The sequence below is a fragment of the Desmodus rotundus genome, chromosome 1, assembly GCF_022682495.2.
Source record: "Desmodus rotundus isolate HL8 chromosome 1, HLdesRot8A.1, whole genome shotgun sequence".
In the NCBI taxonomy this organism is placed as follows: domain Eukaryota; kingdom Metazoa; phylum Chordata; class Mammalia; order Chiroptera; family Phyllostomidae; genus Desmodus; species Desmodus rotundus.
Genome location: NC_071387.1, coordinates 127,745,144 through 127,764,357, shown reverse-complemented (window position 1 = coordinate 127,764,357; position 19,214 = coordinate 127,745,144). Strand labels below are relative to the sequence as shown.

The window sequence follows — 19,214 nt, the reverse complement described above, 5'->3', positions numbered from 1 at the left end:
TGCGACACTCTGTCCCTTTCAATGGGTAGGCTCATAGAGTTGGGGATGCCTGGAAACAGGAGAGAGTGGCACTGTGTTTGCCGGTTCCTATTTACTCGGGCACCACACTTGATCTGTTGCTGAGCCTAACCTTGATTAAGAATGAAATGACAGGGCGAGGCTGGCAGCAGCCCGCACTCCCACCATGTGCCAGGGTAACAGTATGTTCCACACACTGAGCAGATATTATACAAGAGACCTTGGTGTGAGCTGGTTATTAAAAATGGGAGGGTTCTCCAGCAGCAAGAGGCGCTGGGATGCAACACTGGTGGAGGGAATTGTATGGACATGGAGGGCGTAAAGATGGTGGAGGGCTACATCTTCCCTGTCAGGCATCAGTGGGGAGGCTCCGAGGGCCCTTGGAGGACCCCTCCCACAGCGCGCATCCACAGTCAGCACCCGAAGGCTGCCACAGAGGGCGTCAGTGGCCCATCGCAGCAGGGCGGAGAAGCAGTGACACCTTTCAGGGAGAGCGCCATGATCTTTCCCAGTTAAGCAGAGAGAGGACATTTTTCTCTCCGCGCCTCCTCTTTGCCCCCAACACTGGAGCCCAGAAGAGAGAGGAGAACAGAAAATAATGTGGACCGTAAAAAGCCTGACATATTCTTTGACACCATCAACATGAGATAGAGCACTGGATTTATTTTAGTAATAGGTAATGTTTTTCCCACAAGCAACACTTGGAATTTTTAAATTCCTAGACTACTTAGACTCAGAGGTCATTAAGGAGCTCCACTCTCCTTCCAGTTTATGATCACTCACCATGAAAGGTCGATCTGCCAGAAAGTCATTGCCACCCACCTCACAGGAGTCAGGGAGACCACCTCGGCCCAAGCTCTCCAAGGGACTCAGTGTAAACACACCCAGTTAGCGCTCCCTTGACTCAGCCTGTGCAGTTTTCTTTCCAATGTTTTTCAAACCCAGTCCCCTTCTCACCTCATAAGGAACCTCGCTCACCCCCTCTTCTACTCTGTCTCTTTGTATTTTGTTTTAGTCTCACACCCAGTGGACAGACCCACTTCCAAGATTACCCAAGTTTCCACATCCGTGGAATCGAGTGCCAAAAACATCATTTGTGCTAAGTGGAGTGATGAATGTTCTGAAAGGACAGGATGCCTCTCCTCACGGACTACAAAGAAAAATAACTGAAATCTCAAGCAGAACTGGTGATATCAGCGGGTTTTCTTTGGCTTTCCATCATTTATTAGCTGATAAAGAAGTTCATTTCAAAACTACTAAATATTAGAGTGTTTTGTTAAATGGAAAAACAAAGTTTTCCATTTTTATTCAATTATTTTTCTTCCACAAAAAATAAGGCTACTCCTTTCATCTTTCTGCAGACCCTGGTAATAATTTAAATTTCTCTCTTTCCTATGCTCTCCAATTTCTCATCACTCTTTTTACAACTTGGTGCCTTAAATTAGAAGTTTTATCCTTTGCCAACAATAGTGGGGAAACTTTTAAACACTTGGAATATTTTCTATCAATGTAGCTCTTAAAAGAGTTGTATGTGGATTGACATTCTAGAGAGCTCTCTGATAAAAAAAAATCATTATCTCCTGCCTTTTACTTTATAGCTTTTCTGTATCTTCTCATGTCATTTCCTGAGTTCTCTCTACTTTCCTGAGCAGCTGGTTCTCACTACCCAGTATTCTCTATCAGATACAGTCTACCTTGCACACAGTAGGACCTCAGTAAGTACCTGTTAAATAAACCAGCACATTAAGTTTGCACTAAAAGAAACAACACATAATAAGGCAAAAAAGAGTGTTGCTTTTTTAGAATTGTTATATACGTATGACATATTTGAACTGTATGAACTTGGTGAAGTTTCTCTAATCATGGCTGGCAGCCACATGTTGTCAACGGCTCTGCCAGAAACATGGGAACTGAGCCAGAGATGTTGGGCCATTTTCAACCATAAGAATGGTGTGATTGCTCTGATTCTGGTTAATTATGATTACTGTTCATAAATTAAATTCCAGGCCAAATCTAAACCTACTTTCCAACTGAAAGCCTTTCTTCTCTTCAAATGGTCACTCTTCTTCTACCAGTTCTTGCCCCCACTCTTTGGCCAGCCTCTCTCTTTGCTTGCCACTCAGAGCCTTCACATTCTTTTCTGGGTGAATAGGGCTGTCTGTTTTTTACATTCGCATATAAAGACCCTTGCTGGGCTCTGCTACCCCGTGCTGCTGTGATGGCAGCCCTGGGCTGGCTCAGCTCCGTGCAGCTCTGCATTTGGCTGAGGGACGAGATGCCGGCTCCCCTTGTAGGAATCCCATCCTCTCCGAGCAGCCCTCCTGGGCACCCCTAGTGTGGTTTGGGGCAGGGAGAAGGACCTCCGTCCCCTCCCCTGTGGCTCTGCTTCCCACCTTTTTACATCATTGCACACATAGATTAGAGTAATACTTGTAAGCATAGTTGGCTATAAAGATGAGGCCACCTGAAGCTGGTGGGTGGAGTGGCTGGTCAACCAAGGCCGTAGCTAGTCTGCCCAGCAGCTGAGGGGATCGGTATCTGAGTCCTTCCTGTAGTCAATTCTGGCCTTCTCAAATGCACTTGAGAAGGTAAGTCCTGCCACATAGAAAGGGGAAAGACTACAGCACACACTCTCTAGCCTACTACTCCTTACTCTGAAGAATTCTTCTAATATATTGTTAATGGAATCTGTCCTGGTTTTCATACACTGGAGAAGAAGTATGCCAATGTGCTAATGGTAGCAAGAACTGTGTGCTATTTGAGAGACTGAGAGTGATTTCTGGTAGTGATTGCCTGCTGCCTTGAGAGCAGGGGAAACTTAATGTCTATTGTCATGAGCACTGGGGTTTTAAAGTGATAATGAAAGAGAAGGAATGGCTCCTCTCAACATCCTGTGACACTCAAGGAGAGTCTTATAGGGTTATTCTGCCTGTCTCTGTGTGGATTTCTGGAAATACAAAAATATCAATATAATTCCTTATTATCTACCACAACAGAAAAAGCTGATTGAATCCATTCTTCCAGTGAACAAAATTTCCATTTTGCTGTTGTATTACTTGAGAAATTCATTACTCTGTTGAAAGCTGCAGGGCCTCTGTACCTGGATGCATCCTAGGTAGCCGTGCCGTGAGGCTACGTGAACGGCGCTGTTGCCGTCCTGGTCCACTTCATCCAACGAGATGCCCTGTTCTTGCATAAACTGAAGAAGCCACAGAAGAATCTTCTCCTATAAACCAAAGAGGGTTGGAATTAATGAAATATCATGAGGGGAAATCTATTATCAAGTCAGAGGAATACAACATTCTAAATTGCGAAGACACAACCATGCTTACCATACCAAGAGAAAATCCCATGCAGTATGAACTGAAAATCCACGAATCTCTGACTGAAGTCAATGAAAATTGATTTGCACAAAGTTTGAGAACCTCCTCAGAGTCACACAGTTAGACAGATCCCAACTGGAAACCAGAATCCAGGTCTTTTGTTTCCAAGGCTTGTTTCTGCTGCTTTGTTATACTGTCTATAGGCTTCAGGAGTATTCTTATAAACCCTCAAACTATTGAGATAACTAGCTTCTGCCTTTCAGCTTATAACATTTCAACGATGCCCTCCTAATTCCAAACCTCCTGCAATCAACAGGCTTCCAGAAAGAGGCAACATGGATACTTGGAACAGACTGACAGCTGTCAGAGGGGGTGGGAGAGCGGATGAAAGAAGGTGAAGGGATTAGCCAAAGAACATATATGCATAGGCCATGGACGCAGACAACAGTGTGGTGGAGGCTGGGGGGTGGTGGAGGCTGGTGGAGGTGGTCAAGGGGGAGGAAAATAGGGGACATCTGTATTAATGTCAACAATAAAATAAATAAAATTTAAAAACGAAGTGGCATATTTGAGTTGCCAAGTATGAGATAACCTCAGCAAAATACAGCTGGGACTCTCTTGATTTTCTGACCAAGTATTGGTCATGTTTAAAGGCAAAGCTTTCTCCTCTTCCATGTGAGAGGGAGGGCACCTAAAGCTCTGAACACAACCTCCCAAAAGCAAAGACAGAACAGCCAGTGTGTGTTACCATAATCCGTTTGCATTTTACCCTCAGAGTCTTTGTGGTATTTCCATGTTATGTTTGGCCTACACAGAAAGCTGGGGGATGGGATTTCACCATTTAAAATAGAAAAATTAAATCTAATGTTAAAAAAATATGAGAGTGGTAAAAACAAGTTTAGTGGGTGGAATTTGACATTTAAAAAGATGATCATGTGTTTGAAATAGCCTTGAACCTTTCCTTCGCCTTTTAAAGGATTTCTTTCCAGTTACTTACTCGGACTGGTCATGAACTTTTATACTTTTCTGGATTAAATTTGCCTTCACCTTCTGAACATGCCAACTAATCTGCTAAAGGAATCTTGGATACAAACAGCCAGCTCCTTTAATGTTTCACCCGTCATGTGGGGAACAGGACTGTGTTTATGAAGGCATCTGGGACATCAGGGACAGACTGACATTTGCACAACACTTTTTCCACATGAGCAAGCAGGGAGTAAGACCCCTAAAGAGCAAGAGGAGAAAAATGCAATCAGTGCCTACAACCTACAAAGAATGCACCCGGGGAAAGCAGAGTGAGTGTTAGCTGCAGGGGCAGACAGACCTTGGAGAAAGTGAAACCCTCAAGGTGCCCAGAGGATGAGGTGGAACAGAGCCTGCCTGGAGGCCAGGCTGGGAGTTAGAATCTGGATAAGGACCTGCCCACAGGCCTAACCCTTTTTTTCAGAGGCCAACTTGGGGGAAGTTGGAGCTGAAATTTGAACCACAGCAGGTGCTGTTTCACATGAATAAGGTAGAACAATTTGTTTTATTTTTCTTAATTTGGTGGGAAAAAATTAGATTATTTTTATTTGGAGACAGAGGATGGCACCATGTGATTGTTCTTAACTCCTGCAAAGATCCTGGTGGGTGGATGTAGCTCCGGATAAAGGACACACCCCCTGGTGTGACTCGAGAGGGCAGGCTGCTGCAGCTCGAGGTGGAAAGGGCAGGCCTGCCGTCCTCAGTGGGTCCTTCTCAAGCTTGTGGGGATTTGGCTCAGTCCATGATATTAAATCATGGAATCGGAGCATTGCGGAATGTCAGAGATTTCAGTGAATCATCCAACACAAACAGCCTTATTTTACAAATCAGAAAACTGAAAAAGGTAACTATATACTTTCTGATATTCCAGCAGCTTTTTTCTTTAGTTAAGTTCAGAGGAACTTAAGTTTAGTTAAGTTCAAATGCTTTACAGGTTAACTTCTGGCCAGGCATATTTTCCTATTTTTCAGACTCAATTAAATATTATAGTGGCTGTGTCTATCCCACATGCACAGAAAACACCCTCTCACAGTGTTTTCACTTTTAGTAATGGGGTTGTAGGAAATGGAATACTGCATCTCATGAGAGTAGGAATCTTCCCCTTGTGGACACCTGGGAAAGAATTCAGACACCTGGGCTTTGTGGGGGCTTGGTGACGTGGGCGGACAAGACAAGGTCTGTGTGAGGCAAGAGTTGCCTTGGCCCCCATGGCTCTCCGAGTGAGGTTCGGTCTGTATTGTTACAATGCCCTGCCTTCTTTTCTTACGATGGCATGGATAACTCTTCCTTACCATTAAAGATCCTGCCCAATTCAATGTGCAAGACTTGCATAAAGGAAGAACCATTACTCTATCATTCACAATAAGAGGTCTTTGCCCAGCAGCTCTGATTCAGTTTTGTATTCTACATGGGACAATTTAGTTTAATAAAAAAATATGCCATTGGCTTGTCCACTGACCTGTTGTAGAGAAACAAAAATCTCCTCTATGACTATCAAAAGGGTCTGGATGACCTTATGCCAGTTCTAACAACCAACATTTAGGATTTCTGCAATGGACATGGGGATGGCTAGAATCCCCTGGTTTTGGTAAAAGCAGTTAACACCCACTTTCAGAGGAAAGTTGCTTTCTGCCTTGATATCACTGCAGAGACCCACTGTCCTCCAATTTAAACAAGTTAAACTTAACAAATATCTAGTTAGGAGAACAGAACAAATACTGCTATTTTATCCAACCAAGAAGGCCGTTATGAATGCGTACACGTGTTATACATGCATATATGCAAGGGGTCCACCTCTTCCCTCTCGGACCTTTAATGCTCCAACACACACCCACCTACCCCTGCCCCACCCCTCTGAGGGAGCAGATGTTAAAGGATGAACGTGACCTCAGACATACCCTTTCCCAAAAATACTGCTTTCAGAGAGCATCCAATGTAGTCACATGGACGGAGAGGCTCTTCTGTATTATTTCTCTTTTGCAGAATGCCTCTCCAAGTTACATTCCATCCATCTACCCACACGTCTATCTATATCCATTCAACTTTCATTGTTGACTGGAAACTTCCCTCATCTAATAGTTTTGTCTTCTGGGAATATTCGACACTTTTGGTAACCAGTTATAATGTTTTGTTTTGTGTGTTCCTAAAGGCAATGTGATTGTTTAAAAAGGCAATTAATATATGTAATTTATGAGACTTGCTGAACAAAGTCTAATAAAAATGTAATTGAAAAGTATGCTACAGGTTTATTACTGGTATAAATAATATATCTGCAATTTTCAATGCAACCGTAAGTTCTGAAGGAGGCAGCTCTGCCTCTGACCATAGATCATCAAATCTAATAGGCCATCAATTATAAGATTAATTCTGGTTTTGAGATGTTAAAATGTAAAATAAATGACCAGCGATAACTTCATAATGTCATCTACTGTGAGATAAATGCAGAATTCAGAGATAGTACAGGGTGGGGAAAAAGTACCTCTAAGAAATGATTAAATAGGTTAAGGACTGAATAAGTCTTTGGTAAGATTCCTTTATATTTTACTAATGGTGAAATAACCTGAATAATATTGATAGCAATAGAAATAATAATTTGGAAGATATCCAATAATCATAAGGGCCAACATTTATCTAGCATCTACTATGTGCCCCCAATAGGCAGTGCTTCACGTGGCTCTTCTCATTTAGTTCCCAGAGCCATCCTGTGAGGAAGGTTCCATTATCTGCATTTTAAAGATGAAGAAACAAGTCCAGGGAGAACTTTTCTTTTAAAAAACTAAGCGTATCAAGGCCACTGAGCGAGGAAGTGGTAGGGCTAAGATGTGAACGCAAACAGCTCAACTCAGGAGCTGATGTTCTCCATGACTCTGTTTTCTGGGTGTGAATATCCACAATTGCTCGGTGCCCTCTGACCCCAGACTCTGTAAAGGACATGCCCCTGTTGCACCCTTAGGGTTGCAGAAATCATGGTTAGCGGCTCGTCGGTGTGTGGGTTCATGGGCACTCCGTGTCATTTATGCTTTTTCAAAGATGGGCCCGTGGAGAGCGGATGGGTGCTCATGCTAATCAGAGAGTCTTCTATTTGGCTTTCATCTGCAATCGCAGCACTCTCAGTGTTGTTTACTTATTTCTACCCCACGATGGTGAAACAGCAAAGTCCAAGGAACACTTCCCTTTCTAAAGTAAGTTGTGGAAAAACAATAACACAGCCTGCAGCTGCATCTCCCCACCCGCATGCCTATCACTGTTCATGACCATTCCTAGGAACGGCTGAGCCTTTTCTTTTTTTCAAAAGCTCCCCGCCACACCAAATCTGTATCAGGACAAACATTTAAAAAGGCGAATGAACACTGCACTGTGGGCAAAAGTGTTCTAGGTAAATGCTCACTGCTATGATGAGGTCGTTTTTGTAGCAGAGTCTCTTGACTGAAAAGTCGTGTGAATGATTCAGAAACAAAACGACGGCAGCTTTGAAGTTGAGAGTAGCAGAGCCCACAGAACCAGTGACCGGTGCAAAAGAGGCTGAATATCTGGGCAGCTGAGGGTGAGAGGTTTGCTGGGAGGCTGGATGAGACCATCTGAACCTTCATGTTTGAATAAAACAGCCCATTACACAGGCGGTATAGCCTTGACTTGAGGTGATTCTGTCTCAATCATTTTGCTAGCAACACCTCTCCCAAGAAACAGCAAAGCAGGCCTCTCAGATGACACTCCCACACATTGCAGAGTCTCCCCAAGGCTTTCACCTCCAAGCTCCCAGTTCTGGCTCTGCAAGGTACTATCAGGCAGTGAAATAATTGTACCCTCTGAGACTTCATGTGTCAAGATGAGGAAAATCAATTCCTATCACCCAAAGATCTATCACTGCGGGACACCACTAAAAACTGCTGGCTACCCTGTGGTACTGGAGTCTTTAAAGGTAATTTTTACAAGAAAAAGGACACACATTGGGAGTCAAATGGAGCCCATTCTTTATGAATCTATATGAGGGGCAGAGGGCAACTAAAACCAAGAGAAGAATTTTCCTCTGTACTATGCTTTTCAGAGGTATTTACTGAAGAAACAAAACCAGAACACACTCAAGTGCCGACTTGATGCAGAAAAACGTGCATGTGCTGAATCCATTAGAAAACTGTTCAGTAACAGTCTTCCTTGTGAAAACATTAGCCTTGTAGCGGTTCCAAGTTCAGCATCTCCACAGGTTATCTGTTACATAAGCGGCTGTGGCAGATGTCGGATGGCTGGACAGAATTCAGTTCTAATAGGTTTCTGCATTTTCCACTTGGGCAGGAATGCTCTCCTAAGGGCACTGCTGGCCTGTCCTGCTCCAAGCTGTACTTCAGGTCATTAAAAATGCTTATCAGCTTGAAATAACAACCTGAAGACTGGTACTAGCATGAAGCAAATGTCTGACACTGCTCTTCACATAGGTCACTAATTTCCATATTTTCCTCTGGATCCGCCAAGTAAGTCACACCATCACCCAATCAGTCCCAGAAAGGGCACTTTCTTTTGTTCTGTCCCAATAGCTTCCAAATTATGAGAAACCTGCTGTGAGAGCTGAATGGAGAAACTGGCATATATAAGCAACATTTCCCAAGACAAAAAGAGCTGGACACCCAATTATTGACTTTGAGTCTCAGGACAGCGATGCAACCCTTTCCTCCTTTTCTTTGGCAAGCTCTGCCAAAAGAGCAGGCAGTCTTTCTGCTAATATGGAAGCTCCTTGTTAACCTTTACATAAGCAAATCCGATCAGGGATGTGCAACAATTATTCTGATGATTTGAGAATAAATTAAATTCTGTTTTACACTGAAAACAATTTACAAAGATTAGCAGTGATTTAGTTCCATTGGTCATTTGAAAATTGTATTCTGTCTTTTGACAGTATAAAAAGGAACACCCTTAGCAAATGCTCATTAACTGTTACCATTGTCTGTAGGATATCACGGCTGTATAACACACACACACAAATGGAGTAATCATTTCAAAGATAGTGGCTTTTACAAATTTTAAATGTTCTTCCTGCTACTTTCTTCTCTTCGTAAATTTAGCACAGGTACTCACATCTTCAATGAGCTGTGTAAGGTACTCCACACATCATAATACGTTGTTAGATAAAGTTGTGAAAAAGACTTCTGCTGCTATACCAATGCCACTGTGGGCGAGCTGTACAAATTATTCACAGATGGAGACAAAACAAAATCTAGCCCCGAAGCCAGAAGACTAGAGATCCAGTCTTTGCTCTTACTAGCCACTAGAACACGTGCAAGTCACTTAACTTTCTTCAGTCTCCTCATCTATAGAGTGGGGTTAAAAACAACATGGTCTCACAGGGCTGTTTTAAGAAATAAGTAGATAATGGACACAAACTCCAATGGCATGATGCCTGGTACATAGAGGAAACAGTACATATTAATATATATATACTCATTGAAATTACAATGGGACAAAATAAACCATCACCTAACATGACCGGCACTAGAGAAAGACTGTGGTAATATTCTTCAAGTCAATGTTTTGAACTTGAGATTGTCATGCTTGGAAAAGCATAATCTCTTGTTGACAAGACCACAATTTACTGCCATTGGGGAAGGTTTACGAAGCCAAAGGGGATACAGTGATATGCATGAGAAGCAATTTTCTTCTCCACAAACAAATAAGATTGAATCTATTTTAATAGAGTGCTGACTTTATTTTTTAAGACTCCGATTAGCATTTTGTGGTGACAACTTTTTTTAAAAGATAATTTACATTCATTGCCTCCAGGGAGTTAGTGACGAGTTTTTCACCCCACACACTGGACGGTGATCTGTGCGTGTCCCTCACTCACACCGGGATTTCCTGCTGTAGAAGCTGGGCGCAGCTGAGACGCATCTGGTTAGCGTGATTGCTTATTGTGAGCAGAGGGAGACCTCCTTGGTTAATGCCTGACTAAATATCTTCTTCTTGATTTTGGGTTCAAGAATATAGCACTTTTCTTTTTGACAGAAGTTACATGTGTTTACTGTAGAAAATTTGGAAAATACTGAATATACAAAACAAAAAAAGAAAAGAAAAGCCACTTATAATTCTACTCTGAGTGATAACCACTATATGGCTGTGACAGGTATTTTTGTTTTTGTTTTTGTTTTTCTTAGTCTTATTACCTGTTTTGCTCTCTCTCCAAAGTTAAAAGTTGGTACCAAACTACAGGAACAGTTTTGTATTATACATTTCAACTTAAATATTATACAATGGACACTTTCCTGTAAAATTGCATCACATGATGCAGCTTCATTATGTATCGAATATCCTATATGGAATGTTCCGGTTGTTTTAGAAATATTTTCATAGAAAATACTACAATGAATGTGATTGCTCGTAAATCGGATAATTAAAAGTTCCTCCTACCTGGCCGAAGCACCCTGCATAATGAATAAGGCTTGGGAAATCCTTAGAGCAGCTCAGCTCTGCAATGGCTTCCGTCTCGCTCACCATCCAGCGTACGCACTCTAACTGACCGTTCTGGATTTTAGAGAAAAGACAAAAGGAAAGAAATGCAATGTAATTCAGGTCTGAAAAGTGCCTCATAGGTGGTCATTTTACCAAGGGAAGAAACCGTGTGAATTTTGCCTTTTCTATCAGGCTTCATTTTTTTAAAATACAGGTATATCACCTCTGATATATCTGATGTGCAGTTCTGGCTCTAAATCAACTATAGAATTTACTTAAGTACATTTCATAATTTTAATCAGTTATTTTAAAATCACTATATTCAGATATAATCTGCATATTATAAAATATACCCTTTTAAAGTATACAATTTGATGAATTTTGACAAATACATACTCACTTGTAACTACAAGTCCAATAAAGATATAGATTTCCATCACCCCACCAAAAAAAAAAAAAAAACCCCCAAAACCCCAAACCCAAACTTCTGCTAGCCTTTTGCTCTCATTTCTGTTACCTTTATCCCAGGCGGCCACTGATATGATTTCTATCTCCATAAAATAGACTATGAACTCTTGCATCTGGTTTCTTTCATTCAGCATAACACCTCAGGGATTCATCCAAGCTACTGCTTATGTTAATAGTTTATTCTTTTTTATTGCGGAGAAGTATTCCATTGCATGAATATATCACAATTTGTTTATCCATTAACTTTTAGCATACGATTTTTCCCTTGAAAAGTTAAAATGTTATGATTCCAAAATAAAGAAAGAGAAAATAATCCTTTGATACTGGCTCCAATGCTGTTTCACTGACGCCTTCCCTGACTCTGTGCCCACAATAGCTCCTTTCTCCTGTGCTGAGCTCCCATACTGTGCAGTGCAGGAAGGCAGCCGTGACATATATAACCTAGTGATTAAGACCCAGACTTTGGAATGGATTTAAATCTTTAATCCCCCACTTAGTTGCAAGACCTTGATCAAGTTACTTCACCTCTCTGACACTCAATTTTCTCCTCTGTGAAACAGCAGGGTGAGTAGTAACTACCTCATAAACATTATGGAGATCAAGTGAGATGAAGCACATCAGCTTACTAAGCATGCGATCCTTGTTACCTTATACTACCAGATGCTCTCTTCGACACTCTCCATCACTCTATAAGACAAATGAGACATTCAGCTGCCTTCCTGGTTTGTATAGCACAGAAGAAAACAGCTACTATGGGCATGAAGTCAAGGAAGTCTATTCTAAAAACAAGGCAAGAGGAGGTAACCTGCTTGTTCTTCATTTACTCCTATGGAGCCTCAAGTAGTCAACTCACAACTATACATACGCAGTCTATTCCCTTCACTTGGAATATCTAGCATAACGAGGTATTTGTTGATCAGCTTCCTGGTGTCTCATTCAGATCCAATTCCTCCCTTTTCTGTCCTCCTTGCTGCCAGGGGAGGCTGATCTGTCTGCGCTGGCTTCCTAGCCCCCTGGCTGCGGGTTGGGTTGGACTATGGAGAGTGGTGGCAAGAGACCAGGGAAGGAGAGTGTGTTTAGATTCCCTCTGTTCCTGGCTCCCCCTACTCCTTTACGGGTTGCCACTGGCTGGCTAAGTCCCTCTGCAGTCAAATGTCAAAAGTCAGCCAGTCTTCTATCCAGCCCTCTCTCTCAGGGCCTTCCCCTGTCCCTTCAGGCTCTGGGACCATAAATGAGCTCTGGTTGTTACCCCAATATTGCACTTTCCTGTGTGAGCTCCCTACACCCCACCCACCCTCCTCATGTGTATAAATCCTTCATTATGGATTTTCCTTAAACTACACAATTTGAACACGCCATGCGTCTCCTATAAGGATTTTAAAAAACAATACAGTGTGCTTCATTCCCTCTGGATGAAGGAATGGTAACCATATCGAGTGTCTACTAGACAAGACAGTTTATAGAAAGTAGTGTTTATATACAACACAGAAGTATGAGGCAATAATTTGAGTCTTTTTTTTCTTGGCCTAACTAAAGGTTTATTATTTTTTTGGTCTTTTCATAGAACTAAATTTGGTTTTGTTGACTTTATTGTTATTGTATTCTCTATTTCATGTATTTCCACTTGAATTTTTTATTTCCTTCCTTCTGCTTACTTTGAATTTAGTTGGCTTTTCTTTTTTTACATTTTTTTAAAAGAATTTTTAAAAATATTTTATTTATTTATTTTTAGAGAGAGTGGAAGGAGGGAGGAAGAGAGTGAGAGAAACATCAATGTGTGGTTGCCTCTCGCACGCCCCCAACTGGGGACCTGGCCCACAACCCAGGCATGTGCCCTGACTGGGAATTAAAGTGGTGACCCTTTGCTTCACAGGTCAGCACTCAATCCACTGAGCCACACCAGTCAGGGATGCTTTTATTTTTCTAATTTCCTAAGGCAGAAGGTTAGGCTATTGATTTGTGATCTTTCTTCTTGTTTTTGAGTATAGACAATTTATAGCTATAAATTTCCCATTAAGCACTGCTTTAGCTGCATCCTTAAATGTTGGTTATGTTGCATTTTCATTCATCTCCAAATATTTGTTAATGTCCCTTGTAATTTCTTTGTTGATACAATGATTATTTTAAAGTAAGTTAATTCCACGTATTTGTAAATATCCCAAATTTCCTTCTGTGATGGATTCCTAATTGCATTCCATTATGGTTGCAGAACATATTTTATATGATTTCAATCATTTTAAATTTATGGAAACCTGTTTTATAGCCTAACATATGGCCTACTCTGGAAAATGTTCCACGTGCACTTGAGAAGAATTCTGCTGTTATTGGGTGGAATGCTGTGTTACATGTCCATTAGGTGTAGTTATTCAAGAAGGCAACATTTAAATGAGTAAAATGCTGCTAGAAAGGCAAAAAGAAATATATTACTACTATGAGTTTAAAAGCAATATCACTTGCCATAAATAGAAATACCAAGAAAACAAAAAATGTTATTAAGTTCTAGTGGGAGATTTTTGCCTGCTGAAGTCTGTAAGCCTGGGGTCATTCACTGTATGTTAAAAAGGAATGTCAGTAGGCTGTGTTCAAAGTCCTTTTTCTCATCAGACCAGCATTTTCTCTTTGAGCTTAATCAGAAGGACTAAAGGAGAAAAAGGAATTAAGGTTATTACATTCTCAGTCTGTTTAGCTCCTAAAATAATTCCTTGTTCTAGCTCCATTTCAGAAACACAGTGCTTTCACCTTACAGAACTCTTTCATTCCCGAGGGCGCTCAGTCATGCTCCGAATTCCTACAGTCCCTAGTGTCAGGCCCCCAGAAAACATTCAATAAATTCTGCATGTAAGAGGCCAGAATTTATGATGTTCCCTTTAAGGAGTTTAAGAGTGGCAGAGAGATGTTCTTAAACCCTGGTATGACTTCAAAGCTCCTTTTTCTCAGTAATCTTATTGGATACCCTGTCTGGGACTCTGCTTCCTGTCAGCCAAGTCATATTATCCCAGCAACTTCAGCCCATTTGTAGCAAGGCTGCTCGTCTTCAATGACAACAGGGTCCTCGGAGCTGTGCTTGTGAGGTGAAACACCGCCAGCCAGTTACTGGGGTTCAAAAAACGTCCTCAGACAGACAACGATGACTTCTTAGGATTCTCTCTGCATTGTCGTCCATTCAAACACACTGAATGCACTGAGGCAGGACATGAGTCAGGACAGCTTTCTAAAGGGCGGCACTTGTTACAAAGTGTTTGTACTTACTGCTTTTCTAAAATCTATGTTAAAGGCAGGCATGGAGGAACACTTCCATTTCTCAATCATTGTCCAGAAGTAAAGCAAGAAAAGCCTGGGCCTCCAAATCTATAAAGGCTTTGAGACTTATGGGCTTGTACGTGTTCTTCACTGAAACGAACAGAAAGTGCTAAGTTTTGCACGCGGACTGTAGTATGGCGGCGATGCTACGTGGGCTGGACGAGTTCGAGAATGAGTAACAACACGGATACTCTCGCGGCAGTTTATACCCAGGGGTGGCTCAATGACCACTACGTTTCTCACCTAACCTCCTACTCTAAAGATTCTTACTCTAGGAACTAGGACTAGGGCATGTAAATGAAGAAAAAAAAAACTTTTTTTCATCTATGTAGTTACAATATATTCAATAATCTACCATTAGTCAGGATAACTATACGCTATAAGTGTTTTATAAACACTAAAACATTTAGTGTTTTAATGTCGATATTCATCGGCATTACACGAATATTTTATTCATCACTGGCACATGCCCACTGATGATGAGATCCAACTCTGTTTTCCCACAGGACTCTGACATAGGACTAGAGCTTGAATTTGCCATCTGCACTTGAATTACTGATAACTTACCTGCCTTATCCACCAGGCCAGCAACTACTTAAAGAATTCTGTCTCGTTCAAATTTTTATTACCATCAACTAACACGGTATCCAGTGGACTTGGTGATATCGTTGAACTCAACTACGATGAACCTCGAGTTCACATTTGATTTCTTTCTTCATGACGGCTGCCTGCAGGTCAGCTCTTACTCTGACACAGCCTCATTCACAACTAGAGAAAAATGCTATGTACCGGAACCATCGGTTGGTCATTTGATCAAAAAGGGTTTTTTTATGCTCCCTTTGAAATAATACCTTATCATTGAGTAAAACTAAGTAAAATAGAGCACAACTTTTAATATATAAAATGTTATTGAATGGTAAATAAAGACATAAAAATTCAGATTTGCATAGAAGATATACTAGAGGTGAGATAGCAATAGCTTGTTTTTCAAATTTGTATGTTCTTTAGTGAATTCAAAAGTAGATTTAACCAGCAAGTCCCCCTAATAAAACTCTATGTAATTCCATTAATAAAAATTATGATTATTCAGCTTTTGGAGAACACTATTATGTAAAGTACATATGCAGAAGCACAAGCTGTATTATATTTCCCTAAACTTCATTTCTAGCTTCTTAATAAACATGGCTGAATTCCACATTTATTTGCCAAAGACCTTAAAAGTAATTTTAGTTTAATGGCTAGCCTTCTAGTGATGTGTTATATATTTCACAGAGGCACGCAGTGCAGGGCTACCAAAGACCGTGTTTTCCTGTATCAAAGTTTCTAGGTTTTAACCCTAATGCAGTCGCCATTAATTTGTGTAGTTTTTGACAGAGAGCATACTGTCTGCAAGAGCTAAACTCAAGCTCAGCACCGATATTCTAAGCCACTCCTGATGCTGAAGACATTCAAACTTCAGATGTGATCCATGAGAAGCCCACTTCATTATGTGAAGTACTCCTGCAGGCCAGCCTCCCTTCAAATACACCAGGTCCTCATTTGTCTTCTTCACTGTACTCACATTAGGAAAAAATGAAACAGTCTCCGATAGACCCAGGTGTGCTTAAGAGTCTACGCTGCAGTCTCCACGAATAGCGAAGTTCTCAGCACTGCGATCGATCGTTTCCCCTTCTCTTTAGTAGCTGACTTGAAGCTGACCCTCACTGCACAATAAACTGGAAGGCACACTCAAAATCTCAAAGCAGTTAATGACTGAAATGATTAATCTCTTAAATATAACATGTTCATTTGCTGTTTGCTCAGTATATTACTCTACTCTCTCTCTCTATCCCAACACTTTAGCTCCGTAGAAATCTTAACAAGTAGAAACCTAATTTCAGCTGTGGGGGCGCCAGCCCCAACCACTCACCTTGATGGCGAGGCCCGCTGGAGTCAACTTCTCCGCGTTTCGCTCATTGAGGCAGTCTTCTCCCATCAAAGAAGTGAGGTGCTGCAGACATTCCGCATGGCCCTGCGACGCGGCGATGTGTAAGAGATTGTTTCCACTTTCATCGTGAATTTTGTCTAGATTGTCGGCAGCTAGGTGTGGCTGTGCAAATAGCAAGATTAGAAAAACTCAAGTCACTAAATCAGAATGAGACACCCTGGGGTTTTTCTCGGGGCGCTGGGAAAAGGAGAGGAGCTTCCAGAAGTTCTAGTGCCAGCCGTCAGGATCTAGGAAGTCGGAATTCCATGTTATTAGTTCTAAAGACTTTCCATTACGTTTTTTTTGTGTGTTATATTATGTTTTGGGACATAAAAGCCCAAGAGGCTAATTTTCATGTGAGAGACACGGTGACAAGGAGAGGTGGGCATGCTGGGGGAGGTTCCAAGCTGGCTTGTAAACAGCTGTGTTGTCATTCACGGTAACCTGCAAGCTCCCTGTCTCAGCCACTCCGCAGCTAGGTCCTGAGGGCCAGGTTGTGTTATGTTCCCTGTTGCAGCTTTGTTGAAAGGATGAACTACTAGTCTCAACCATCTGCTTTGCCTTGAACCATGGAGAACCGGCTTTGACTGCAAGCTACATGGCTCCTGCTGCCAACTGCTGCTCCCATGGGAACCTCTAGACGCTTTCATCCCCAAACCAGCTCCTGGAGGCATTGGCAGGCCACCTGCCGTTGGTTTTCTCACCTCCGGTGGAGTTCATCCCCTGACATAAACTGGTTGATAAAGACAGTTTGGTAAATTGAGAGGTGTTATCATTTGGAAAACATGGGAAGGAAAAAAGAAAGAAATGAACCAAAGAGAAAAAGAGAAGATGGGCCAAGAGAAATGGAAAGACATTTTGAGGAGAAGAAAAGAAAATCATTACTTTATTTAGTAAAATGATTCGATCCTATCATTCCACTCTGACAGGAAGACGTGTGATACGGAGCAAGCACCCTGTACGTATCCATGCACGGCTTCACCTGGAGCAGAGCCACACTGCCAAGATGTGATGATTTTCCTGAATGAGACTCTAGTTAACATCACAGTATTAGCCCAGGCTTGCTACTGTTTGATGCGAGTCTGGAAGCCAGGAAAGAACAATGCGGGCAGATGGAGTGTGATTTCAGTTCAGCTCTCTGAGACTAAGCAGAACAGACTTTTCTTACATCATGTTATTCTGTTTAGAGCCTTCAGAAAAGCTTCTTCATGCTCCCTAGACATGCAGAGCTGGAACTGGTGAAAACTCCATCTGGGTCAGAGGGCAATCAAGCTCCAGGGTAAGCTTCTATCTGCAAATGCTTTCAGCCCTCCTGGTCCAAGTCTTCGTAATAATAATCAGGACAAAACAGAAGACCCTCTGTTCATGTATCTGGCAAGTCCACCTTCAGCAAGAAACTGGCATCCCCACAAATACTGAGGGAGAGCATTGGACACCATTAGAAACGCAAGAGAAAGGCATTAAGATTCAAGTTAAAGGAAGTGCTGGGCTTTTCTGTTTTGTTGTTGTTTTAGATCAAGTGTCCTTATTTCAGTTGAATTCATGCAAAATTAAAGTGAAACAACACTCTTCCTTCAGTCATTTGTTTTTCCCTGCTTTAATCTCCTAACTTTTTATTTTAAAATTCAAAAGTCGAATCACCTAATTAAAACCATAAGTAAAAGCTAAACAAGAACGGGAACAAATGTATCATCATTCTGTTACTAACGAATGGAGCTGATAACTAAAGTCTCTAAATGACTCATGTGGATGCTGAATTAGATCACACTTACCAGGAGAGAGATTTGTCCTTCTTTAACGATGTTCAAGATGCTTTTCACTTTCTTCACATACTCACTCCTTTCATCTGGGCCTTGGGAGCTGGTCCAGGTCATGCCACCGATCTGCTCGTCCAGTTTGGGTTCTGCCACTGAGGACTGCAGGTGGAAGGCCCTGAGCTGGCAGTCTGGCACTGGCTTCTCAACTTTCCGACCATGGGCATCAGTGAAGGTCTTGGCGAGGAAGTCCTTACTCTGGTTTTCAGAGCCACATTTAACCAGAGGCGGCGAGCCCTCGGAGTCTTCAGTGGAGAGCTTTTGCTGGTCGCGAAGGACAGATGACGTTTTTCTCAAGTGAGGGCTTTTCACGGGAGAAAGAACACAAAATGGTGTCATGTTGGATGATGAGTTCTCAGCACTTCCTGTAGAGCAGCCTTTGCCAGAAAGGCCATTGATGGTCGTGCATAAACCCAAAATTCTTTTTTCTGAAGTCACCTTGGTGAAAGAGGCAAGCTGTTGACTGGATTTAATGTAAGGCACATCCAGAATCTCATCCATGTCGAGGTCATAATGCTCCAGCTCGCCCAGCAGTGCACTAGGCTCTGTGATCTTACTCGGGGGGCCGCCCTCTCTTTCTCTGGGGCTGAGCTCTTCGGCTTGAGGGCCTGGGTCAGCATCACCTCCTTTCTGGTACTCTGCCTTCTGGTCCTTTTGCTCATCATTTTCATTGTTGTCCAGAGTCTCTGGCTGATGTTTCAGTGGGGAAACTCGCTTCACCGGGCGGAACTTACTGTATACATCAGCGATTCCTGTGGGCTTTTGCGTGTTTGTAATAAGAGTTGAGACGCTGCAATTCCAGCTCGAGCTAGAAACTGTTTTAAAATAAATTAAAAGAGGAGGCTATTAATTGAAACACGAAAAGTA

At 41.9% G+C, this 19,214-nt stretch overlaps 1 protein-coding gene across 10 annotated transcripts in view; it reads right to left on the bottom strand.

The window, feature by feature from the left end:
- SNCAIP (synuclein alpha interacting protein) overlaps nucleotides 1–19,214 on the bottom strand; it is a 147,728-nt gene that overhangs the window by 14,419 nt on the left and 114,095 nt on the right. For 9 of the 10 annotated variants that reach the window (XM_053910652.1, XM_053910678.2, XM_053910641.1 and 6 more), the window contains 4 exons: nucleotides 18,306–19,162; nucleotides 16,477–16,656; nucleotides 10,758–10,871; nucleotides 3,119–3,244 (listed from right to left, as the gene is read on the bottom strand). In XM_053910652.1, the coding sequence (XP_053766627.1) occupies nucleotides 3,119–3,244; nucleotides 10,758–10,871; nucleotides 16,477–16,656; nucleotides 18,306–19,162 (1,277 nt within the window). The remainder of the gene's footprint in view (nucleotides 1–3,118; nucleotides 3,245–10,757; nucleotides 10,872–16,476; nucleotides 16,657–18,305; nucleotides 19,163–19,214) is intronic. The other variant, XM_045204415.2, reaches the window with a different exon arrangement.